Source organism: Equus asinus, chromosome 5 (assembly GCF_041296235.1).
Source record: "Equus asinus isolate D_3611 breed Donkey chromosome 5, EquAss-T2T_v2, whole genome shotgun sequence".
NCBI classification, from domain to species: domain Eukaryota; kingdom Metazoa; phylum Chordata; class Mammalia; order Perissodactyla; family Equidae; genus Equus; species Equus asinus.
Genome location: NC_091794.1, coordinates 40,437,267 through 40,464,058, shown reverse-complemented (window position 1 = coordinate 40,464,058; position 26,792 = coordinate 40,437,267). Strand labels below are relative to the sequence as shown.

At 36.0% G+C, this 26,792-nt stretch overlaps 1 protein-coding gene and 1 pseudogene across 8 annotated transcripts in view; one reads left to right on the top strand and one right to left on the bottom strand.

The window, feature by feature from the left end:
* The window catches only part of FXR1 (FMR1 autosomal homolog 1), a 69,259-nt gene that overhangs the window by 19,106 nt on the left and 23,361 nt on the right, over positions 1 to 26,792 (top strand). For all 8 annotated transcript variants that reach the window (XM_070509369.1, XM_014838338.3, XM_070509368.1 and 5 more), the window contains exons 3-10: positions 1,942 to 2,035; positions 14,912 to 14,983; positions 15,390 to 15,538; positions 15,764 to 15,857; positions 16,539 to 16,655; positions 17,991 to 18,161; positions 19,576 to 19,654; positions 23,344 to 23,453. In XM_070509369.1, coding sequence (XP_070365470.1) covers positions 1,942 to 2,035; positions 14,912 to 14,983; positions 15,390 to 15,538; positions 15,764 to 15,857; positions 16,539 to 16,655; positions 17,991 to 18,161; positions 19,576 to 19,654; positions 23,344 to 23,453 — 886 coding nt within the window. The remainder of the gene's footprint in view (positions 1 to 1,941; positions 2,036 to 14,911; positions 14,984 to 15,389; positions 15,539 to 15,763; positions 15,858 to 16,538; positions 16,656 to 17,990; positions 18,162 to 19,575; positions 19,655 to 23,343; positions 23,454 to 26,792) is intronic.
* Positions 9,385 to 10,291, bottom strand: LOC139045254 (diphosphoinositol polyphosphate phosphohydrolase 2 pseudogene; annotated as a pseudogene).

Here is a 26,792-nt window from a genome sequence, read left to right as displayed (position 1 = left end):
GGCCCGGGATTCGCCAGTTCAGATCCTGGGTGCGGACATGGCACCGCTTGGCAAACCATGCTGTGGTAGGTGCCCCACATATAAAGTAAAGGAAGATGGGCAGGGATGTTAGCTCAGGGCCAGTCTTCCTCAGCAAAAAGAGGAGGATTGGCGGTAGATGTTAGCTCAGGGCTAATCTTCCTCAAAAAAAAAAAAAACAAAAAAAAAAACCCAACAACAGACAGACAAAAAAACCCCAGAATGTTGAAATAATATTGTAGAAGGCCTTCCAAATGGCTACTGGTAGTCGGAATAAGTATTAGGCCACCTTTAATTGCTTCGTGTTAATAAGGAATAATATCTATTGTAAGGGCTAGGTAATGTTCTAAAAATGTGAAAGACAGTATGCTGGGCTTGGTTAGGAAGAGTTATAAAGGAGCACTGTGTAATTGAAGATCCAGAAAGAACTGTTCAACTTTCACTTTTAAGCTGCTTCTGGAACTGCCTGAAAAGGTATCTGCCCAACAGCTGTTTCGACTTGTTTCATGTAGAGACAAGTGTTGAGATGATTTCCGTCTTTGAGCAGCTGCCATTTAGACAGTAATGATGAAAAGAAAGCGCTCAAAAATCTTTCCTTGTCTCCTGCTTTTTTGCCCAACCTTGGCAGATAGAAGCTATAGGAACATTTTATGTGCTCATATACCTCCTAGGCATATGAATAAGCTGTTAGAACTTAGAGTAGGAAAAAATTTTTAGCTTTATCAACTCAGCTTATAAAATATAACACACAAAAGTCAGTTAAGCAGCAGCTAAATTAGTAGTTTAAATAAATTCATATTAGCTACAAAGATTAAAAGTATGCTTTTTCTAGGTTAATTATAATGTATATGTTCATTGTAGAAAAGATAAATTCTATGTGAGAAAATTAAATCTTTTGTTAATTCAGCTATTCAGCATAATGGAGTAGTTTTCTGTGTTTCTGTAAACATGTACACTAAAAAGGAATTATGCAGTTTATATTTTATAATCTCAAAGTGTATTCCTTTGACAGGCTATATAGTTGTAAAAGTCTTTGAAATAAATTGATCTCACTGCTGTTTGTTTGGCAGTGGTATAGATATGACATCATTTTGAATCTCTAAGTCATTACTGTGACTTTAGCCTATTTCATTTGCAGAATAATGTATGTACTGTTCCCTGAGAGTGAGTAATTTGAAAAGTACTATATAATTATTATCAGTGATATTAATTATTTGTAAACTCCATCAGGAGTCATGCAAAATCTGTTCTACCTCAATCTATAATTACTTGGGAAAAAATATATAATATGAAGATTGTTTTTCTTTAGGAAAAGCTAAACGATTAACTTGAAAAATATTCAGCACTAAGCATAGAGTATATAGCTTCCATATTAGGAGCTATTAGAATACAGATCTTCCTCAACTTATTATGGGGTTTCAGCCTGATAATTGTATCGTAAGTGGAAAATAATCATTAAGTCAAAAATGCATTTAGTATACCTAACCTGCCTAACATCGTAGCTTAGCCCAGCCTGTCTTAAACGTGCTCAGAACACCTAAATTAGCCTACAGTTGGTCAAAATCATCTAACACAAAGCCTATTTTATAATAAATGTTGAATATTTTATGTAATTTATTGAATACTAGTCTGAAAGTGAAGAACAGAATGATTGTAACTGTTATCACTTGTTTATCCTTGTCCTCACATGGCTGACTGGGAGCTGGGGCTCACTGCCACTGGCCAGCGTCGTGAGACAGGATCGTACTGCATATCGCTAGCCTGGGAGAAGATGAAAATTCAAAATCTGAAATACAATTTCTACTGAATGCATATCACTTTCACACCATTTTAAAGTCAAAAAGTCATAAGTCAAACCATCATAAGTCAGGGGACTGTTTGTAATAAATTTTAAAATTGTTAATTCCTTTTCTAATTCTTCAGTTGGCAACCAGAACGCCAGGTTCCGTTTAATGAAGTTAGATTACCACCACCACCTGACATAAAAAAAGAAATTAGTGAAGGAGATGAAGTAGAGGTATGTATTTATAAGTTTATTTTCTCGTGTGCCTATTTTTTGTTGGTTGTTTTAAATAAATATTCTTGTAGGACAATCTGTTTACGTGATGGAAAATAAATCTAATTCCTTTTCTTTATTCTTTCTGTTGGTAATGGCTGTATAATATAGCAATGCTTGAGTTTTAGAATCAGAACTGAGATTCATGTGTTAGCTCTCCCATATTTAGCTTTGTGACCTTGGTCAAGTTTTTTTATCACTAAAATGAAAATAATTTGAGAGTTAAGGATTGATAGTGCATTTGAATTGCTTTGCAGAGAATCTAGTACAGAGAACTGTATGGTTTTGGTCATTATTTTCCTCCTTTTTGCTGATTTAAAATTTGTCTCGTGCTTTTTACTCAGTATCTTTGTGAGATATTAGTAATCATTCTTTATTATAGTGATCATTAATATGGCTCATATGTAATAATGTGAAATATTGTAATTAGCCTCCTGCCTTATTGAACATTCTAGGAATGTCTGGAAAATTTTAAAAGTACAGAAAAACAAAGAGGAAAAAAACCAAAAATCACTGCCCAGAGAGAAAAACTACTGTTCATGGCTTACATAGCATTCCTAGGCTCTCCCTCCCCCCTCTTTTTAAAAAAAAAAAAAGGGATCATAGGGTACTGCTGCTTTGTATCTTGCTTTTTTCCCACAGTTAGTAGATCTTGGGTGTTTGTCTTGAATATGTTAATATTCATTAATATGTCTTCTGTTATATAAAAAGAAACTTGGAAGTAATTGTCAAATAGAGGTATACTTAGTTTGTTGGAGATAGAAAATTTGATTTTTTTCTTACTAATTTGTATTTTCATATTTTAATCTATCAATTGTGTAGATTTCCGTCTCTTTATTTATTGTGGCCATAATAGTTTATAACAATGTGAAATTTCAGTTATACATTATTATTTGTCAGACACCATAGAAATGTGTCCCTTCACCCCTTGTGCCCACCCTCTCACCCCTCTTCCCTCTGGTAACCACTAAGCTATTCTCTTTGTCTGTAAGTTTGTTTATCTTCCACAAACGAGTGAAATCATATGGTGTTTATCTTTCTCCGTCTGGCTTATTTCGATTAACATAATACCCTCAAGGTCCATCCATGTGGTTGCAAATGGGACGATTTCTTTTTTTTTTATGGCTGAGTTGTATTCCATTGTGTATATATGTACACACCACATCATATTCATCCATTCATCAGTCAGTGGGCACTTGGGTTGCTTCCATGTCTTGGCTATTGTGAATAATGTTGCAGTGAACATAGAGGTGCATGAGTCTCTTTGTATTGTTAATTTCAAGTTCTTTGGGTAAGTACCCAGTAGTGGGATAGCTGGGTCATATGGTATTTCTATTTTTAACTTGTTGAGAAATCTCCATACTGTTTTCCGTGGTGGCTGCACCAGTTTGATTCCCACCAGCGGTGTATGAGGGTTCCCTTTTCTCTACAACCTCTCCAGCATTTGTTACTTCTTGTCTTGGTGATTATAGCCATTCTCATAGGCATAAGGGGAGATCTAAGTTGATACAGTTCCTCCAGGGAGATCTAAGTTGATACAGTTCCTCCAAGGTGCTCAGATATGCCAAATATATTTCTCACAAGGAGTTGGCTTGATAGTGAAAGAGAGATTTTCAAATCTCATTTGAACCTTGTTTATCTATGGTGGGGTAGGGATAGGGGAACTGGGGGCATAGGAGAACCTTTATTGATGAAATAGCTATCTAAATGTTTTTATAAACAGCAGGACATAATCTCTGCCACTGTTCTGAGCATTTTGCAATTGAATTCATTTAATACCTGCAAAGGAATTATTCTTCATAATTTTTTCAGTGGTAAATTTTCTCTGAGTTCCCATTAATTGTAGGTGTTATGCTAGGAAACCAAAGAATTGTAGAAGTTTACAGTTAATCTCTGATAACTTAAACTCATTTCCATTCTAAAATTCTGCCTAGATTTTAATTACTTAATCTAAGTTCACTGTGCATTCTTTCGCTTTTGCTAAATCAAAGCATGTTATAATCTAATTGTGTCAGGGCATTATGAGCTTGCTCCCTAATGTTATAGCATTCACTTTACTAATTTTTTTCTTTTATAGTTGACTTCCACCAAAACTGGGTACTAAGAACTTCCCTGTAAGGAAACCTCTAACTGTAGTCAAGGTGTGGTGTGTATTTGTGTCCTTGAGGGAAATGGCTCAGCTGGTATGGGAAGACACCGGGAAACAAAGTGGCAAAGTGCTGAAAATTAAGGCCTGTTGGAGTACTTGGTGGCTTGTATGAATTGTAGTAGTGATTCTGCTGATTATTACTGTACCATGTTCACTCAGACTTTATAGACTCCAGTGAAAATATTTTTCTCAATATTTTATCCTTTTTCTACTCAGCATCTTTCTGTGAGGATGGATAAAACATTGGTTTGTTTTCATTTTTCGAAATTTATGTCTTATTCCAGAAGAAGTTGAATTTCTGGTGATAGGTCAGGTCAAGCAAGCTTAGTTTTGGAAATGTTCTAGAAATAGAAATATGTGGTGATCACTTCTGAGAGTACTTTTTCATACTTTTTTATTGTTGTTCACTTACTGTAGAGTTGTAAAGGCTCAGATTAAAGGAAAAACCTGTTGGAGTGCTGAGGATGTTGTTACACTGTCCTTTCTCCACTGTAGGAAGGTTCTGTCTAGTTTCTGGACCATCTTTTTGGCTCACCTCAACTATGTACAAAACTTTGATGTTGGAGATTGATTTGGAAATTGATGATTACAGAGTGTTTTATTTCACCTTGTGTTTTGTGATTCAGTCTTGGTGAAGTTTGCTCCTTAAAATTAGGGGAATCATTCCCTGAAGTTAAGGTGTTACTCTCATTTTTTTTCTTTTGAGGAAGATTAGCCCTGAGCTAACATCGGCTGGTAATCCTCCCCTGTTTGCTGAGGAAGACTGGCCCTGAGCTAACATCCATACCCATCTTCCTCTATTTTATATGTGGGATGCCTACCATAGCATGGCTTGCCAAGCGGTGCCATGTCCACACCCGAGATCTGAACCCGAGAACCCTGGGCAGCCGAGAAGTGGAATGTGCGCACTTAACTGCTGCGCCACTGGACAGGCCCATACTCTCATTTGTTTTTGCTTTTGAAAACTTTGAAAATTCACATAAGGAAGAAGTTTAAAGTTAATCTTGCCACCCACGGACGATTATGTGTTTTTGCCACAGTTGGGAGTCTGTCCATATGACATGTACTGTTTAGGCATTACAGTTGTTAGTCCTTCGTGTTTTGAACGAAATAACTTTTTGAAAGCTCCCCCCCTTTAAATTCAGAGTAATAAAGCTTACTGTAAAAAACGAAATGATACAGAATTAGTGTGTATAAAGTAAAAAGTAAACCTTCTTTCTTAGTGTACGTGTGCTTGTGTCCTCACCTCAGCTTAAATCTCATTTACCAGAGTTAAGTGTCTCTCTAGATTGTTTTCTTTACATTTATAAAGAATTTGTGTGGATTTTTAAGTTACAAAAATTGGGAATACATTATATATTTGTGATTTTTGTATTCACTTAATTAGGATACCATAGAAATTTTTATGTCTATACATATGGATTTCCCTCATTCTTCCTAACCACCCCATAATAGTCCTTAGTACAGTTGTATGATAATTACAAGACACTGAAATCATTGACAGATTTTTTCACTCTTACCAAAAAAAAAAAGCCAGAGTTGATGTCCTTATGTAAATCATTTTCTGGTAATGTAGTTGAAGTAGTTCAGTTGCTGGATCAAAAGGCATGTATATTTAAGATTTTGATAGTACCAAAATGTACCATGTCGTCTTCCAAAAATTCTTTTTGAATTATCACTTCATAGTTTTGCTAACACATGAAGGTGTTTGTTTCCTCATAGGTTGACTGGCTGATTTATTATTAACCAGTCAAGTTTTATGTAAACGTGATAGAAGGAAGCTGTGGTCTTCTGAATCTTCATTTCCTTGATCACTAGTGATACAGAACATCTTTTAAATTAGTTTATTGGGTGTTAACCCCTTTGTTCTGTGAATTGTCTTTGGTTTTTGTCCATGTAGTTTTTTTCTTTTTTTAATCTTTTTTTGTCAGGAAGATTAGCTGTGAGCTAACATCTGTTGCCAATCTTCCTTTTTTTTTCCCCTCCCCAAAGGCCCAGTACATAGTTGTATATCCTAGTTGTAAGTCCTTCTAGTTCTTGTATGTAGGATACTGCCACAGCATGGCTTGATGAGTGGTATGTAGGTCCACACCCAGGATCTGAACTGGTGAAACCCTGGGCCACCAAAGCAGAGTGCGTGAACTTAACCGCTCGGCCACAGGGCCTGCTCCTGTCTGTGTAGTTTTTGATGTAGAAAATCTTTGCATTTTATGGATAAGTTTTTATCTGTTATATTGTGTTTTCTCCCAGGCAACTAAAAAAAAAAACGTTGTGGCTTTTTCTATTAAGAAGTCATATTTTATTCATTCAGGTCTGCCATGTTTTTGTGGGGTTTTTTTCCCCCTAAAATAAAAAGAGTACTTACGTTTTTAACTTGATACTTTTCTCTATGGTAATTTATTACATAGTTTATTACTTTTAGTATCTTAATTTTTAAATCATCAGCCAGTGTTTTCTTTCTGCTAGTCACAAATACTAGTATAGCAGTAATAACGTACTAGTTATTAACACATAATCTATGAGGCTTTTTAAACAGTTTATCTCAGTTTAACATAACGTTCTCTTGAGGGCCTCTTCTAAACTCTGAATACTTCATTAACTTTTCCAAGGTTAGATAGCTTGAAAGTTGGGAGGCTGATAACTAGTTTCAGTTTTTGTCCTGAATGTTGTTCTTTAACATATCATGCTATGTTCACAGGATGTTGTCAGTTTTGTGCCAGATTCAGAACTCTTGCTCTTTTGGAGTTCTAGGAATCCTTCCTGTTTGAAGATGGGAAAGGTGACTTTGATTTTGCCATTAGTAGTGCATTTAGAACAAAAATGATCTAGAAGAGAGCCTTCCATTGAGCTCTTCAGGTGTTTATGTAAAGTTCAGCCATATGAAATTTCCATTCTTGTAGATCAGGAGTGGTTGAATATTGACAGTTTCCTATGGTTTACTCTAAAATTTTATTGCTTTGAAAATATGTTTGGCTACTTGCGGTTCACCTTTCCAGGCAACTTATGAGACTTACATGAAGTTATAGAACATGAATTAGTGTCGTAGTCTTGTAATGGCCTCAAGACGATGATGCTGTATGATTTATGAAAGAAAGTTGAGGTTTTGAAAGGTCTAAAACTCAAAGGTTTCTAAATCTAATTATCTGACTTTTTTTTATTTGACTTAAAAAAGTGGAATATATTTTAATATCTTTATAACAGTAAACGTAATTAAGTATTTTCGGTAAGTATTTGCTTAATGGTTGGTTTTGCTAAAGATTGCTAAGAAAATAGTGCTCAGCTTGTAAAGTTGGAGGTAATGGGAAAATGAAGAGTTCATTGATTCTCTTAAGCTTGATATATAATAAAATGCTCTGGGATATTTGAAGGGCAGTAGAAAAATTATTTTCTCCCTGTGATCTATGAGGTGCTTTGCCTTACTGCCTTGTTCAGCAAGTTAATACATATGCTCAGATGTGTTACACAGGAAACCTGACATCTGAAGCCAATAATACAGTTTTACAAAGTTTTCTAAGTTTCCCCTTTGAGTTTCACATAGATGATAGTAAAAACTTTTTTAATTGTGAAGTTTTCTGTTGGAACTAAGAATTGGCAAGCTGTTGTTCTTGTGACATGTGCCTTTCCTTCCATCTTTTATGGCAGATTGTCAGATATTATGGTTGTACATCTTTATATTTTTTTTTTTTTCTGACCCAAAGTACTCATTTTATTATAAAAATCATCTTTTTACCTGAACTTTTACATAAAAAGATACATGGTAATTGTATTTGGAAATCACCTATAATTCAATCCTATAATTATTATTACAGTGTATTTACCAGTAACTCATGGTATCTCTGACTCATAGGAGTTGCAGTAAATAGATCCACATAATGAGTACTTTCTCTGACTCTACCTCTGTTTTGTTTTGAAGCCTAATTTTGTATAATTTGTTAGGCGGTTGAGAATGGGTATATGTACATCTTTATATTTTAATTATAACTTTGGGATAGGTGCCTTGTGAGAAATTAGACAAAGGGAATAAGAATTAATTTGAGATACGACTCTCCCTCATTTTTTAAATTCAATATTATATTCATACAAAAGATACAATGTGCATGTATAGTTTACATCTTACCTTTAAAAATGTTTCAGTTTTATTCTTAGGACCAATCTGAAAATTTTAGCTGTCTGTAGTTGGAGGCAGTCTCTCTCTTAATACCAAATCCATTGTTAGTGCTTGGGAAATGCTTATACATTAAAGAAGAGGCAAGCATATTCTTCAGTACTTATATCTGTCTCATTTGGGGAATGGCAAGTTTCTAAGACTTAAGAAACCCATTTGTTAAAAGTGTTGGCCACAAATAGGAATGAGATAATACTATTGTGTAGGTAAATAATGGAATTATTGTGTTCTAGGTGTTAAACTTGCTTTCCTAATGTACATTTTCTATTTCTTGATTGATAGCAGTGAGATGAAATGGTGGATACAGGGGAACAGTACTCAATAAATGTGTCTCATGTAGTTGTAAAAGAGGTCGTTTTGATTATTCAAGTTAATGGTTAACATTATTTAGAAATTTACTTTATAGTTTGGTGATGCGTAGAAATTCCTGCTTTGGTGTTCATATTATCTCTGGTTGTGACTTTGAAAGGCATAGTTGAACATTATTAACTTTTTTTTTTTCAGTTTTCATGATATGCATTTGCTACATGCATTTTGCTTACAGTACCTCCCTAAAAATCACCAACTCCATAGAGTTGAACTTTATGTTAAAGGACTATTGAGTTATAGGGGAATAGGCCATATCGGGTAGCTAGTGACAATAATAACTAGTTGTGAACATTGAGACAAATGAGTTGACAAATTCCTAAAAACAGAAAATTGAGTCCTTTGTCAAAATAGTTATTGAACCATATAGAAAGAGTCCAAATCTGGAATTTATGAATTAAAATTGTGATCCTATGAAATAAGTTTTTGAGTGGGTGGATTTCTTTAATATCAGGATGTTCGTAAATTCCCACAACAGTATTTGTTGAATATGTTAATGCTGTGAATGAGAAACCAATTTAGGGGGAAAACGTACCCACAGGTAGGTTGATCTGACAAAAACCACAGACTGATGTCGAATGGACAAAAAAGTGAAAAAAATGACAAAATAACATGGGAGGTGGGGTGGGGCAGGGGGCACAGTTAAGGCATCTAAAAAAAATTCCACATGGCTTTGGCTTATTAAAATATTTTACACTTAAAAAAAAAGATTTGAAAGCATCTGAAAAACATGCAAATTGTTTGAAAACCCTGCATGGCAAATTCAGACAGTTTGCAAGCGTCATTCAGATGTTTGCCGAGGAAAGTAAAGAAGCCTCTCCCAGTGAGGTGGCACGTGGTCGGGAAGATGCTCTCCCAGCTCCCTCTGTATTATACTAGATGGCAACCCAGGGGTCTGTGCAGCAGTTACAAACAAGGTGTTATTATCTGGAGGGGAAGGGACAGTGGAATTGCCATTGGATGGAGAACACCTCAGCTTTAGTTTTTCCAGATACTCTGCATGTACAGGCTTATGACACTGGAGAACTTTGATAACATCTTCAACTTTGAACCACTCTCTCTTCCTTCCTCTATTAACAGAATCTTCCCAATCTTCTAATATTTCAGTGACAGTAAGAACATAAGCATATGTCCTGTGCTTTCGGTCTTGGTTCTCAAATATGCCCAGGAGTCTGCCTAATTTTCCTTTGACCCAGCGTCTTCATAAACCTCCCTCACCGCAGCACCGCCAGGCTCCTCATCGGGCTCCCCGCCTCCTCCTGGGGACAATCCATTGGTCTGGGTACGGACTGCTTCTCACCAACAGCACCTCGTCCTCTTGCTCGCTCCGGAAGCACAGGCACACTGCCCGCTTCTTGAAGCCCTCGTGGTCGTAGGTCCGCGTCTGGTTGGGCTTGAACTTCATCATAGAGGCGGGCACTTGCTGCCGCTGCTGCTCCGGCTGCCGCCGCCCCGTCACAGATGGCGGGCGAGGTCAAGTCGGGGCGCGGGGAGGTGAGGCGGCGGCGCGGTACGAGCAGTGAGGCCGGTCAGTCCCGGACCCGGCAGCCGCTCCGGCGCGGGGCAGGGCAAGGCGCCAGCGTGGGTCACTGGAGCCCAGGAGCCGGGGAGCAAGCGCCGCCTCTGCCGGGGTGTCCGCCGCTCTCCATGGAGTCCGCTGGCTGCTCGCCTGCTCCCTCCTGCCGCCGCCTCCGCCAGGGGAAGAGCGAGGCTCAAGGCTTGCACCGCGGAGACAGTTGCGAGGACCCACGCCGACTGGGCGGCACTGCTGCGGCCTGAACATTATTAACTTGAATGAAAAGTTGATAACATTTGAGGAGCCAGACTGGAATTCTATTTAAGTCACAATTTGGTTGTGTGCTAGAATTTGGAGATCATTTTGTAATAAGGTTTGACTTGGAGTCTTTTGGTAGAAAGAATCCTGAAATAGGCCTTTGGAATTTGATTCTTCATATTCCATCCTCTACTCCGTAAAACCGTAGCCGCCTTCAGTTTGAGTACTATTGTGTTTTTAGGTCTCTCATGGGCACTCCTTAGTGGGCGGAGACTTCCTGCCTTTTTTGTGTGTCCCTGAGCTAAAAGCTGTGCCAGTTTTCCTCTACTTTGTATGTGGGATGTTGCCACAGCATGGCTTGATGAGTGACATGTAGGTCTGTGGCCAGGACCCGAACTGGTGAACCCAGGGCCACCGAAGTGGAGTGTGAGCTTAACCACTATGCCACCCGGTTGGCCCCTTCCTGCTTTTTTTTAAGCTCTTAGAGAAACTTAGAATGTTAGAACAATGAGAGCCCTTGCTTTAGAGTGTGAATTGCTCCCTTGGGAAAAGTTTGGAGATTTAAGTGGAATCTGAGGAACAGGAATTTCTGTGAAGTGCTCTTACTGCAATGACATAGTCATAAATAAATTCAGTAATCAACATTGGAGAGGTAGTACACTAGGGCGCAGTTTTAATGCTGGGTTATTAAAGTGATTTTTCATTGTGTGAAGACACCATTCATTTTGTAAGGGATGTGATTTGATTTGACCCATAGCACTCAAGTGGAGCCAAATTCATAGTGTTTTGATTCAGGCTCAGGAACTTAGATTAGTTGGCTTTATCTTTCAGGGGTAAAGTTATTAAGCTTACAGAGCTAGATGTAAGTTTAAAATGGAATCCAGCATGTTAATGTTGAATGACAAAGCCTCAAGGCAGTACAAAATGGTTTATTCTCTCTTTTGTACGTAAGCTTAAACAGGAAGCCAGAATCCTAGAAGGGTAATGCCTTGGTGAACATAGGATTAGAACGAAGGGATTTAGGTAGTTTTTTCAGCATTCAAGCTTGAAGGACCCATCCACTATGGATCACTAAGAGATACTCCAGCCTGCTTAGCTTGAACTGCCTTTCTGAGAGAGTGCTTGGAGTGGGCACTTTTCCTTCTTAAGGTTTTCTTTCTGTTTTTTTAATCCTCAGTATACTAGGGAAAATAGTCATCATCATTCATCGTTTGGGTTCAGTGGGCCATTTTTATTGTTTGTTTTTTTGTATTTTTAAGTAATTTTACATAAAATTTTATACAGGTAAAAATAAAAGGATGGTGACAGTCAACATTATTAGATATTTTAATAAGCATTTAAACATAGCAAATCCAAATTTTTATTCCATATTTTCCTGGTTTTGACAATACATATGCCTAAAATGAGTAGAGTTCTTTAAATATTACTACTCATCAGGTATCATGCATAAACCAGAACATGTCTATCTTAAAAATACTGATAATCATATTTAAAATACGTCTCTAGTAAGATCTGGTTTATCATTTCTTCTGGTTCATCTTATACTTGAATTATCAGAATGCAGTACTTTAAGAATACTTTGGAACTTATGGTGGCTTCTAATATTATTGAATAGAATATAGTTGTCTTTGCACTATAATTGAACTCCTTTCATATTTAAGCAATTGGATTTTTTGCATTTTTTCATCTCTCTCTAGTCATCTTTGTATACACAGCTGCCTTTGGCATTTGTCCACTTATGAATTGTATCAAGTACATTTTGGTGTACAAATACAAAAGATGAAAGAATACTGTCATGTGTCCTTCTAGAAAAACACAGTGGTCCACATTCTTGTCCCAGGATTTTGTATGATGAAGTTCCAGTTGAATGACTTAACTGAATGTGAATACTAAATTTCCTTTTTCTCCTGAGAAGTATATTCTTGGCAAATATCCGTCTAGGATGTCATCTGAAGACTTCATAGTCTGAAATTCTGCTTATAATTTCACATTCATCATTAGAATTTAGAGTGCTGTTGTCTATCTCTTTGCATCATTCTGATTCCTTTAATAATTGTGAAAGTTCTTCCTCTCTAAATTTTCTTGTCTTTGCAATCATTGATGGAAAATAAAAATTCGTAATTGTTAACTATTCAACAATAGCCAGAAGCAGACTACAAGAATGGTGTCTCCAGTCTTTTTATACTTTCTTGAAAGACTAGGTAATAAAGAAACTAGAGAATGATGCAGTAGTAACGATATATTTCACTGTTAATCTCCTTCCAGGTGATACCATCATTCTTCTGTTGTAGACTTTTTTTGAAGCATAGTTGGGAATAATTGATGAATGATAATGAAATAGCAAAGTATTTTAAGATACAGGGAAAGTAAGATCACTAGATTCTACATTAGATTTATAAAAAGGGCCCACTGGATACATACAATAATTGCAAAATAGAGTTTTTATTCTATACTGACAAAAGTAAAATTTGTTGTTTTTTTGGAAGACCTATAAGAAAGGGTAAAAGTCATGAAATAGAAAGATTTGCGCATGAAGGAAAGGCAAAAGCCAAAATTGAGTCCACTGGAGCCAGGTTGGTATATAGACCTTTTTTTCCCTCATAGTTTTGTTTTTCTGTTTTTGTTTTTTTTTTTTTTTGAGGAAGATTAGCCCTGAGCTAACATCCGCTGCCAATCCTCCTCTTTTTACTGAGGAAGACTGGCCCTGAGCTAATATCCATGCCCATCTTCCTCCCCTTTATATGTGGGATGCTGCCTCAGCATGGCTTGCCAAGTGGTGCCACGTCTGCACCCAGGATCCGAACTGGCAAACCCTGGGCCACCGAAGGGGAGTGTGCGCACTTAACTGCTGCGCCACTGGGCAGGCCCCTCCCTCATAGTTCTTTCTTTCTTTTTTTTCCTTAAAGATTGGCACCTGAGCTAACAACTGTTGCCAATCTTCTTCCTTTTTCTCCCCAAATCCTCCCAGTACATAGTTGTATATTTTAGTTGTGTGTCCTTATAGTTGCGGCATGTGGGGTGCCGCCTCAGCATGGCCTAATGAGCACCCCGGATCCAAACTGGCAAAATCCTGGGCCGCCAAAGCGGAGAGCGCACGAAGTTAACCACTCGGCCACGGGGCTGGCCCCTCTCATAGCTTTTTTCTAATCATGTATACAGTAAAGTTGATCACGAGGTTTTTGCTTATTCGTTTACAGTTCCAGTATTCTACCACTTCCAAGATTATTCTCAGATCATTTTGAGAGAAGCTTCAGGTTTTCTAAAACTATTTGCCCATCAGTAGTCATTTGCATTGATTTCATGGATGGCTGTTAATTTGTATGGGTAGATTTCTCCAACCTTATTTTATTATATAGTCAGGATTTTTGTGAGGGTACTTCTTAAGTCATCTCTTCCCAGGCTCTGCCCCCCCCCCCCCGGTTTTCCATGTATTGAAAACAACAAACAAGCTGCTGTATCTTTAATTCCTAATGGAAATTTTTCTAATGTATTATATTAAAAATAACCTGATAATTACAAGTATAGAGCATATAAGATAAGTTTTTTAAATAGGTTTTGTTAAGATAAAGTACTCTGCTAGATAGAGTAAATGTGTGTAATTTTTTTGTTCAGCTGAACATTTTTAGTATATTTGATTTAGGTTCCTCAGCAGGGGATCTAAATGTCATATCTTTGAAGGAATTTTGTTTTTAATTTTTTAAATTTTAAATTTTTCCTTCTCCCCAAAGCCCCCCAGTACATAGTTGTGTATTCTAGTTGTAGGTCCTTCTGGTTCTGGTATGTGGGATGCCGCCTCAGCATGGCTCGAGCCCAGGATCTGAACCTGCAAAACCCTGGGCCACTGAAGCAGAGTGCGTGAACTTAACCACTCGGCCGTGTGGCTGGCCCCATAAAGGAATTTTAAAATTGGGTTTATCACTTTCTGAGAAACAATTCTTGATTTCATCATCTTATAAATATTGACAGTAGATTTAAAATACATCTCTAATAAGGTCTAGCTTATCCTTCCGATACTTGAATCATCAGAGTGCAGTACTTAAAGATGAACAGTGTTGACAGAAATGGATTTATATGTATTTTACACTACGTAAAACTGCCTCGTAAGAAGCATTTCTTTAAAATAATACTTAACTTATGTTTAGTAAACCACCACGAATTCAGAATTGGATTTCCAAGGAGCCAAATTGGTCAGAAAGGGTTCAGTTTTTTTCAGTAGTAAAATTTAAATGTACATAACTCTTATTAAACTATGTTTATTACACCAATTTCAACACAATAACATTTTTGATTCTTGAATTTAATGAGATTTGGCATCTATAAGTCATTATTTAAAATATTGAAATCTTGGGAAGAATGGATAAGGATGGTTTTTTTCCTTCTCAGGTATATTCAAGAGCAAATGACCAAGAACCTTGTGGATGGTGGTTGGCTAAAGTTCGAATGATGAAGGGAGAAGTAAGTGATGTTAATACTTGCTTTGTGATTAGTTTCCAAGGAAATACCTCAGCGCTTGGTTTCTATAAATGTTATTCCAACTCCTAGTTTTGTTTCTAAAGCCCTGCTTCACAAATAGTTGATCACGTATTTCAAGAATTGATCAGACTATTAATTTCTTGTCTTTGAATTTTCACACACCAAAGCTACTCTCCAGAAGTACACCCCAAGCATGTGAGGACCACCAAGGGTCATGCTTGTAAGAACCTATAATCTAGTTTAGGCAAATCAGATTGAATAACTAAGCTGTTCTTAGTGTTTGTGCCACCAGGGGGTGGGTCTGCTGGGAGCAAGATAATTAGAACTTCATTTAAAGCTCATTATTTTTGTTCAGATGGGATTTTTAAAGTATTTTGATGTCTTTTAGTTTTATGTCATTGAATATGCTGCTTGTGATGCCACTTACAATGAAATAGTCACATTTGAACGACTTCGGCCTGTCAATCAAAATAAAACTGTCAAAAAAAATACCTTCTTTAAATGCACAGTGGATGTTCCTGAGGATTTGAGAGAGGCGTGAGTAATTTTGTTTACTACTGAATTGCTTTGTGAATTAGGAGGATTTTTCAGTGCTACGAAAATCTTTTTTCCCCAAACGCCATCAAAAACTTCTGATACAAAATCTTTTTAGTAAACAAAAGTTTTAATGGGTAGTATCAAATTGAAATACTGAGCTTGCATTATAATTGAAATCTAAATTTAATCTATTTAGGTCTTACACTTGAATTAATTTCTCCCTAGGTGTGCTAATGAAAATGCACATAAAGAGTTTAAGAAAGCAGTAGGAGCGTGCAGAATTTTTTACCATCCAGAAACCACACAGTTAATGATACTGGTAAGATAACTCCATATTTTAAGGTTGTTAATGGATATTGCACAGATTTTGTAATTAAATATTTCAAAAGATAAAAGCTAACTTGGAGTATAGTGAATTTATTAATACACTAGGAGAAAAATTTTTTTGCAGTTATGAAATATTAATTTTTTAATTTCTTCTGGAGTAAGGAGGAAAAATTTTAATGTGACACTGTTAACATTGTAAAATTCTTTTTTTTTTTAAAGTTTTTTTTCCCCCTTTTTCTTCGAAAAGCCCTCTGGTACATAGTTGTGTATTTTTAGTTGTGGGTCCTTCTAGCTGTGGCATGTGGGACACCATCTCAGCATGGCCTGATGATCAGTGCTGTGTCCTCACCCAGGATCCCAGCCAGTGAAATCCTGGGCCGCTGAAGCAGAGCGAGTGAACTTAACCACTCGGCCACGGGGCCGGCCCTAACATTGTAAAATTCTTAATGTGTGGGATCATGTGTTATCCCCCCCTCAATCATAATTTGATTAGCAGTTCTAAGTAAAATGAGAATTGAGAAAGGAAACTAAGACTACTTGTGGAAGGAGGAATGTTAAGTGAGGAGAGGAGGCATGGTAGAAGAGAATCAAAGAAGGCTTTCCATGGAAGGTCATGTTTGTATTGTCTTGAAGAATGATTAAGTTTTTGAGTGATTGACTTGTTTGTTTGTAGTCTGCCAGTGAAGCAACTGTGAAGAGAGTAAATATTTTAAGTGATATGCATTTGCGAAGTATTCGTACGAAGTTGATGCTTATGTCCAGAAATGAAGAGGCCACTAAGCATTTAGAAGTAAGTGGGTTTACTCAAAAAAAGATTTTTTGTGTGTCCGTTTAGTTTTGTGAGTATATCATTCAAATTCCCTGGATCAAACTGCTTGACTATAAGGTAAGTCAATTTAGGACCTGTTTTGTGGACCTGGAGTCATTGCGTCCTTCGAAGAAGTGCTTTTTTCGGTTACTTTTCTCAGACATAGCCTTTCATTTGCTAAATGCCTGTTTAGTTTTTTGTCAGGACTTAGATGACAGGTACCAAAGAGCTTAGATACTCACTAGGGATATCCAATAGAACTATATTGCTAGTTCTTCTTTACTCTTGTTCTTAACCTTTTTTTTGGACTAACTTGTCACTGTCGCCACACACTATAACAACTCTTGTGTAAGAGGAGAGGAGGGCACGTAGCATACAGTTTTTTAAAAAAGCCTGTCGTTGCTTCTCTATCCTGTCATAAGGTACTCCTGTTTTGTCCTATTCTTCACTGCCACACTATTAATGACTTGTTCCCTGCCCCCACCCCCTTCCGCCCCGCAGCACACATGTGAGCACACACTGTCTTAGAGAAATTGAGGTATGTTTATCTTTAGGACAAGTTTGCAAATACCCTTATTAATTTAAAAGTTCCCAACAAGGGATATGCAAATGAGTTTTGAAACACGAATCATCTGAATTGGAGAACTGCCTATATCAGTAATTCTGAAAAATTGTTTTAGAATTACTGTTGTCTATGACTATGATTAAATAGACTGATCAAATGGTTTCTTTCCACTTTCATTGTATGACCCTAAATGAGTTTCCTTTATTCTTTTTTTCCCTTAGTTCTTTTTGTTTTTTAATTGTGGTAGAACATACATAACATAAAATTTAGTGTCTTAATTATTTTTAAGTGTGCAGTTCAGTAGTGTTAAGTATATTCACGTTGTTGGTCACCCAGTCTCCAGAACTTTTTTCATCTTGCAAAACTGAAACTCTAAACCCATTAAACAACTTCCCATTTTCTCTTCCTGCCAGTGCCAGGCAACCTCCATTCTACTTTCTGTTTCTATAAATTTGACTACTCTAGATATCTAAGTGAAATCATATGGTATTAGTCTCTTTGTGACTGCCTTATTTCAATAAGCGTAATGTTCTCAATGTTTATCCACCTTGTAGCGTGTGTCAGATTTTGTTAAGGCTGAATAATTTTACATTGTATGCATATATCACATTTTGTTTATCTATTCATCATTCAGTGGACGTTGGGTTGCTTCCACCTCTTGACTGTTGTGAATAATGCTATGAACGTGGGTGAACAAAAACCCATTTTTTGCTTTTGAGCTTTTATAATTTCTAGTTTACCTCTTTTACTAGTGCACAAAACAACTTGCAGCAGCTTTTCATGAGGAATTTGTTGTGAGAGAAGATTTAATGGGCCTGGCAATAGGAACACATGGTAGTAACATACAGCAAGCTAGGAAGGTTCCTGGAGTTACAGCTATTGAGCTGGATGAAGATACGGGAACATTTAGAATCTATGGAGAGGTAAGCTGTTGTTTGTCCCCAACCTCGGGTAACTTTACTATAACATATTAACTATTGTTTGATCTTACTTTATCTGGAATTTCAGTTTACTAGTGAAACGCTTTAAAATCAGTCAGCCTAATAATCATTACACATATGCAGGTGAATTGAAGATGATAATTGTATTATATGGGACAGTGAAAGATACTGAGTATTTAACAAGCGCTATTTTCACAAGTTCTTTAACCAGGTGTTTTTGAGTTCCAACTCAGTTTTATCTGCATTACAAATCAGTTTTTTGAGTGCTTGGTATGTGTCATGTACTAGCAGTTAATAGCGTATAATAGAATAGCTTTTTTTAGAACTTGAATTTGGATAATATTTTGTCATTGGTTAATTGTGACATTTGCATGGACAGGAAAATAATATATCTGATAAATAAGTAATTCAGACTTTTCATTGAGACCGTCCTTCACATTAGAATAAATGGATGAGTTCTTGTAGGGGTTGATAATTTTAAGTCTTTTCATACAATAGCTCTTCTTTTGAAAAGCTTGAGTCGTGTAGTAAATCTGAGTAGGAGGCCTGAATTTTATTTCTGAAATCTTTAGAAGTGGGCAGTATAAAAAAGTAATGAAGATGAAAAGCTTTGGAGCCCTACTACCTGAATTGGAATTCTGTGTCTACCACTTTGAGTGGGCTTGGAGAAAGTTACTTACCTGCATAATTTTCTTCATTGTAAAATGAGAATAATAATAGTACTTGCCTTAAAGTTTACGAGGATTAAATATGGTTATAAAATTTTTATTGTGTATGGTATATAATATAATGAGCACACAATACACTTGATCTATGGTTATTAAAGAACAAACATTAAAAGTGGAAGTTAATTGTTACTGAAAACTGTAAATTCTTTTTAGAGGGATCTCCTCCCATCATCTTTTAAAATTCGTTAGAAATTAGGAATTTTTAATGATCTTGTCAGTAGTTTTTAAAAATGTGTCTCTGCAAAAACAGCTTTCAAAATAATTTATGTTGAGAAAGAACGAACAATGCACGCAATATGAGCAATTTGTTTTTAGCATTCACCTGGAGAAATTCAACCTGGGAGTATGGACCAAAACATATTTAGGATTAGCTTAAAATTTGGCAAACATAAATAAGTTAAACTGCTAATTTTCTCAGGAGCTTAGAAGGGACCTTAAAAATGTCTAATGTTTTGGTTCTAATAGTACTTTTTTTCCTAGAGTTTTAATGATTACTCTTATTTTTTTTTTAGTACTTCATGAATTAGTTGACCTTATATGTCACTAGTGGGTTGAGTATAATATTGTACTAGAGCATAATTCAGATTTTTCTCGTTTCTCATGTTTTGTTTTGGGTTGTGGGTTTCTTTACGGTTTTATTTCATGTTTATTTTCCCCCTCTTCTACAGAGTGCTGATGCTGTAAAAAAGGCTAGAGGTTTCTTGGAATTTGTGGAGGATTTTATTCAGGTTCCTAGAAATCTTGTTGGTAGGTACTTCTACTAAATGTTATTTTAATTACATAGAGTGACTTAATTGAAAATTAGTGTTGTCTGATATCTTATTTTACTTATGTGGAGTATTTGGATAGCAGTGCTTGTTTTCATTGTTTTAGTAGTAACATTGTATGTGACTTGTTATTGTCTTCTTAAAAAGTGAAGATGTTTTCTTTCTTCTGTACAGGGTGACCCACTAATAAGACTCATGATTTTTGTAACAGTCATTACAGTTTTTCTTAAGCCTTTTCATCCTTTGGGCTCTTTCTTAATTGCTTAATGTCTTTTTATCATTCGTATACATCAGAATTGTCATAGTACTTTTTGAGAAGGTGTTTGTGATAATTTTTTTCTTTTATTTAGTGCAGAAGAAAAAGTAAGAGTGGACTAACAATAGGGTAATAAACTTCTACACAGTAGGCCCTGAATAAATAATAATTGGTTGTTGCAAAGGCATAGAATAAGGTAAGAAGTCATGGGCAGGAGAGAAGGATGGTGATAAGATAAGGGGAGGTTTCACTGTTAAGTTTTTGACACATTAATAAAAACTATTTTACTTGTGAGTTATAAGTTAAGTGACAAAAAATTTTGAGTTTGAAGCTGTACTTAAATGAACATTATAGGTTGAGATGCGTTGTTTAATAGCTTTGTTATTAATATCCCCTACATCTGTGCTATCCTTAATTTTCAATGCTATTTGAGACAAATAGGAAAGCTTTGGTCACGTGTTAAATACTCAGTGATTGTCCTAAAAGTTTAAAGGCATCAACATAAAGTAGTAACATTTACTAAGAGAAGGATGAGTTGTCATCTATTGTGTCCCATTAGTTTTTTGACTTTATTGAAATTTATAGAGCCGTTTGGGCTCCCTTTGTGTATTATTAGGCCTGTTCTGCCTTTAAGAAGTGATTTCTTTGCTATAGGTATTCTATTTGACAAAGCCTGTAAAATAGATATGTAGGAGAAAATTTAAACAACAACAAATCAAATACTTGCACTATAAAAAGACATTTGTTTTGGCTAGTAACAAGTAGTATATTCTGGGACAATAGTCTACAACACAAGAATTTGGATGGTTTCTTGGTATTTGCCTGTTAGTTACATAAAAAGCTTTTCTCTTGTGCCCAAACATTTGGATAGGTATGACATACTGCCAGTTAAGTAAGCTCCACGTTATCTGCTCTTGGAGACGACTGTTTACTGTAGAGTGAACTGCTGGAGAGATGAGTTGTTAAAATTGAATATACCTTGAAGAATTTTGTGTAATTTTAATAAACATTAAGATACAAAATATTTTCAAATGTTTATCATTTTCAAATGAAATAACCTTTGACAAGAAAACTGGTTTTGAAATGATCATCTTTTTTGTTGAAATCACACTCAGTTATTGACATCTATGAGTGCTAACATTGTGGTTGCTGCTTTATAGAACATAATTTAACTTAGATGTCTTCACTTGTAAAAATGATTTGGTGGTGAGTGTGTACAGGGGAATCGGTTATTTTCAACTCAGTTTTATAGAAGATAGCCTTGGTCTTATGGAATTTGTGGTATTGTTAATTTTGAGTAAAAATTCCTGGTATTTCAGAAATAAGGAAACTGGATATATTTGTAGTTGTCTGATTCTTCTCTTTATTCATTTGCCTGTGCAGTGATGTGAGTACCTGTCATGTCCCTTTTTTCCTCACCCTGTCTTGTTTGGCTTTGGTGATTTGGGTTATTGGTATACTCTTTTGGAAATACACATTAGCAGCTGCTCTTATATGTTGGTGAAATACTCAGAAGTAAAGATTTCAATTGGTTGTGTATAACACATTTCCCTCCAAAATAACACATTTCCCTCCAAAATGTTTTATGGGTGAAGCATTCTTAGTACATTCTTAGTCCAAATGAAAGAGTAAAAGAGGACTGAAATGGAAAAGGGTATGAGGGCTACTTGGTGGGTAAGTTCCAGAGAGGATTCCCTTAGACATTCAGGTTCCAAGAGTTCTAGAAGTTGACCATTCTCACCCATCCCAAGTCAAAAGAAAAAATGGTGAACATTAATTTGAAAATGACTTGAAACCTTTCACCTCCTGGAAGCCTTCCTTAATCACTTCTCTACTCTGTCCCTTCAGCATTTATGCTCAATGCTCAATTTATGCTACAGGTCTGCTTCACTTTGTCAGTATGCTTTGGAATTTAAACTCTGGAAATGATCAGTTAAAATATTGACAGTCTCTGGTGGGACTAAATAAAACTTGCAGGTAGGTCCCTGCCATGGACCCTAGAAGGGTGATGGATGTTCACTCACCACTGGTATAGTTCACAAGAAAAAAGGGGCAAAGATTCTGGGGGAGGAATTATGATATATCAACCTGAGTTCTGTTTTTTCGAAAAGATATTTGCTTATTTTTAGCAGGGTCAAGAATGGAGTTGCTGCTTGAACCTCACTGTGTTAACAGTGAAGGCAGCTTTTATATGCTGCTGCTAGGGCTGCTCAGAGAAGACATGCATCATGTGACTTCCTTGTCCTACTCTGTTTTTTAATTTTACCTGTTCAATTGCTGCTGCTTGTAAATTTAGGGTTACTAATGGGGGAGGAGGTTTGAGAATAGGGATAGAAAATCCTATATTGACCAGCTTACTGTTGCCATTGTTCCATTGTTTATTCTTTAATGGAAACTGTTCTCAAGCATGCAGTAGGAAAAACTTGCATTTTATACCTCTTTCAACCAAAATTTATTGTGGAAATAGATTGCTGATTTAGTTAAAAAAAAAGGATTTGGACTTAATAACAAATGTGGTGGTGTTAACTTTATAAGGGATACATCTATTCTGCTAGTGAACAGTACCTGAATATTTACTTCTCTTAACCAGGTAACACTACCCAATATTGCTTTGTTATTTTATTGAGTGTATGTTACTTTTATCTTTATAACTAGTTAAGTTCCTAAGGGGAAGAGAATCTTCATAACTCCCTTTTAGTTTTTCCTTTAATTATTGAATACTCAATAACTCCTGTTTGACAGACTTAGAAGTTAAGTGTGGAGAAGGTAAATAATTTGGATTTTGTGTAATTTTGCAGTATTTCACATCCAGAAAGTAAACATACCATATACATGCTGCATGTATTTGTATAGCTGTGAAGTACTTTTAAAAACTTTTTGGTGTAAATGTAATACTTGTTAAATGTAAACATTTTATTTCAGTGAAGAGAATATTCATTTTAAAAGTATCTTCAAGTCACAGGTATCTTTTGAACAAATAGAAACTTGAAAATAAAAGCAAGATTGATATTTTGCTCATCTTTTGAATAACATAATAACAATTATTATTGCTAAAAGTGTTTTTTTTGCTTTTATATATATATCCAAGCTTTTGAAATGAGTTGGACTTGATCTTTTAAAAATATAAAAATGACATGGAACATAGTAAAAATCGTTTAGACTTTGAAAATGGTCTTACATGTGAGCAGCATCGTCAGTCTCAGTTAATAACAGCCTTAGGCATACTAAAGAGAAGGAAATTTCAGACCAAGGATAAAATTTCTCAGTAGTCTTTAGGATGAATTAATTGAGAGTAAAAAGATGGAGCTTTACTTGGTTTTTATAATTTGATAGCAAGTCTTAAATTTGGGCTGATGTTGAAATGATAGCAATATTCGTTTTTAATTTACTATATTTGTTTTCTCTTATTAAAGGAAAAGTAATTGGAAAAAATGGCAAAGTTATTCAAGAAATAGTGGACAAATCTGGTGTGGTTCGGGTGAGAATTGAAGGAGACAATGAAAATAAACTACCTAGAGAGGATGTAAGTATTTAAAATGTAATTTAATTTGCCTGCTTTTTTTTTGACGTTCTTTTCTTGGCTAACTTATTAATGTTATTTTATGTTTTGGAAATTGTTCTGGAAAGTTGTATCTAGTGAGCCTACTTAATGTTCTGATGCAGTGAATTTTTCTTTCTTTTTAAAAAAATTCTGTTCCTTATAATATTGCTGTACATACTTAGAAAACAAGTCATCTTTCAATTGTGGGACTTTGGTTCTTGGTTGGTTTCTGAGTACTTGAGTAAAAAAACCCAGTTTTTGATAAAAAGGTTTTAATTTGATAATCTTAATGGTTCTTTTTTTGTACTTAGAGTGTAAATCTGTAGAATATGATACTCTCAACAGAAGTGTATTATTAAGGAATTCTTGATAAATAACACTCTCCTTGACTTTTAGTGGAATCTGAAAGCACTGACCATTTCTTAATTGAAATCTTCAAGCTTTTATGTTGCTGTTAATTCTGATGCCAACTTTCAGAAATTTCATTTTCAATCTCATCTCACATGTTGATGTTTTGTTCACAATGCTGTTCTTTATTCCTCATACATCACTTTAAGGATCTCTCACCTTTGTGGCTCCAGTGGTCAACTCTGTATAGTTGACTTAAACTTTGTATGCCTGAAGATAAAGCAAGAATTTTCCCCCGAATTATCTCCCAGAAAGCAGTATACTCACAACCTCTCAAGTTTTGCACAATAGATTACTGTTTGGAGAGTTCGTTAACCTGTTGAACAGAATCAGTCTTGTAAAGAAGGAAAAAAAAAAGGCGGCCAGCCCCAGTGGCCTAGCAGTTAAGTTCAGCATGCTCCGCTTTGGCAGCCCGATTCAGATCCTGGGCGCAGACCTACACCACTCATGTTAATGACCATGCTGTGGTGGTGGCTGACGTAAAAAGAAAAAGAGGAAGATTGGAAACGGATGTTAGCACAGGGTGAATCTTCCTCAGCAAAAAGAGAAATCTGTAGACGTTTAGTCCTGACAGATAGCCTCATATCAAGTATTGGATGTTGTAAAGATGCTTATTAAAGGTAGCCACTTCCTTTACACTTTTTAATTAGTTAGAATGTGGAGGTAAATATACACTTAAAAGCGAATGAGGAAAAACAAATAACTTAGTATTTTACAAGTGAGTACTTGTGGCTGAGATTGATTTCACTGTACACTGCTTCAAAATTTGTTGTAAGTTTCAAGTAACTTTTGCTTATTCTTAAACACCATTTCCCCAGTCATTTTTCGTGACTTTAAGATGCCTTTGAGATGAGGATTAAAATAGATGGTGTGTATATATGTACTCACATATATATAGTAGATACTATTATATTTGGCGCTTTCCCCTTTTATTCTTAATAAGTTGACCTGAAGACCAAGATGTTTACTGGACAGGGCCATTAAATGACTGAACTATAAATTTCTTAGCTTGGTAGTAATATCTAGTCTTCCCTTAGCTTTGCTGATCCCCAGTTGCTTTCTAGTGTTTACCATCTTGCAAGCTTTAAGGTCCTCTTTCATAAATAAGAACTCATTGTACTTCCCTGTGTTTGTAGTTTTGGTCATTGTTACCACCATTCCTGTACCAGGGTTAAGAAACTTACATGCTTAAACCAAGCAGATTATGTAAATAATTAAGTGGGTTGGGATGTACAAGACAGGAGTGGGGAGGGCTCATGATGTCTTTCTGTAAAAGAAACAGATGCAGCTCAGCTTTAGTTTGGTTGCCATGTGGGAATGCATGCATTTTGTGTTGCTATTTCTTCCAATATTTATAAGAGAAGCTGGAAACTTATAGTAATACCCAAATTTTTCAATTTTTAAACCATTGCATGTTAAAAACAAATGTGAAGGTTGGTATTGGCTTAGTTGGGGCCACCATTTCACAATTTAAGCTGTCTAAATCCGCTGGAGACTCATTTTAAAACTCGTTTACTCTGAAGTCTTTGGTGTTAGGTACTTAATTTTCTTTCAACCTTGTATTTTGTTTTCTGGTTTATCTTATGTCTCCAAGCCAGGTTATGAATTCCTTCAAGTCAAGAAATCAAATCTGAATTATCATTGTCTCTCTTCTTCCCTAGCACAATGAATAGGCACTTGATAAATATTTTGTCAGTTCATTAAGTTTTTTTAAGATTAGAGTTTCTTGTTTTTTTTTTGAGGAAGATTATCCCTGAGCTAACTGCTGCCAATCCTCCTCTTTTCGCTGAGGAAGACTGGCCCTGAGCTAACATCCATGCCCATCTTTCTGTACTTTATATGTGGGACGCCTGCCTCACCATGGCATGCCAAGCAGTGCCATGTCCTCACCCGGGATCCAAACCGACAAACCTCGGGCCGCCAAAGTGGAACATGTGCACTTAACCACTGCGCCACTGGGCTGGCCCCTAGAGTTTTTAATTGTAAAAGAAATAGCTTTATGTGTAAGTCAGAAGAGCATCGAATGGTATAGTGTGAAAAATAAATATATGTCTATGTGCTGTCTGTGTCTTTCCTTCTCTCTCCATCATAGCTAATAGATTTCAGACTGTTGTTATGGTGCCATTTCATGTCTGTTTTGCTGTTAAAAACAGTGCCGAAACAGACATCCCTTGTGACTATTGAGTAAATTTCATGAAAGTGGATTTGTTAGATGAAAGGCTGTATTGGCATTTAAATATTTAGATCTTGTTAATTTTCCCACACATTCTTTGCACCAGTGTAGGAAATGTCTGTTTTCCACTTATTTGCCAATACTGAGTTTCATTAAACTTTTGTGCCATTCCATAAGGTGTACCTGTTACCTTTCCATATGCTTAAAAGACATTTTTATCTTTTTGTAAACAGCTTGTGTGTCCTTTGCATATTTTTTGTCTTTACTACTGAGTTGTAAGAGCTTTTTGCATTTTAAGGAAGTATTTTGATTTTTTGTTTTTGTTCTTGCTTGAGGAAGATTAGTCCTGAGCTAACATCTGTGCCAGTCTTCCTCCACTTTATATGTGGGTTGCCACCACAGCATGGCCGAGTGGCATAGGTCTGTACCTGGGATCTGAACCCACGAACCTGGGCTGCCAAAGCAGAGCCTGCCAAACCCAACCACCACCCCATGGGGCTGGCCCCTTAAGGAAGTCTTTTATCTTTCATATGTGTAACACATATTTCTTATTTTGCTTTTATTTTCCCCCTGTGCAGACAGTAAAAAATTTTACATTGTTGGATTTTTTTAGACTTTTGCTTTATGGCTTATGCATTTTCTGTCATGCGTGGCAAGGTCTTTCCCACTTGTAGATCATTCAGAAATCCATTTGTATATTTTATTCTCCAGGTTTTTGGGGTTTTTTTAGTGCATAAATT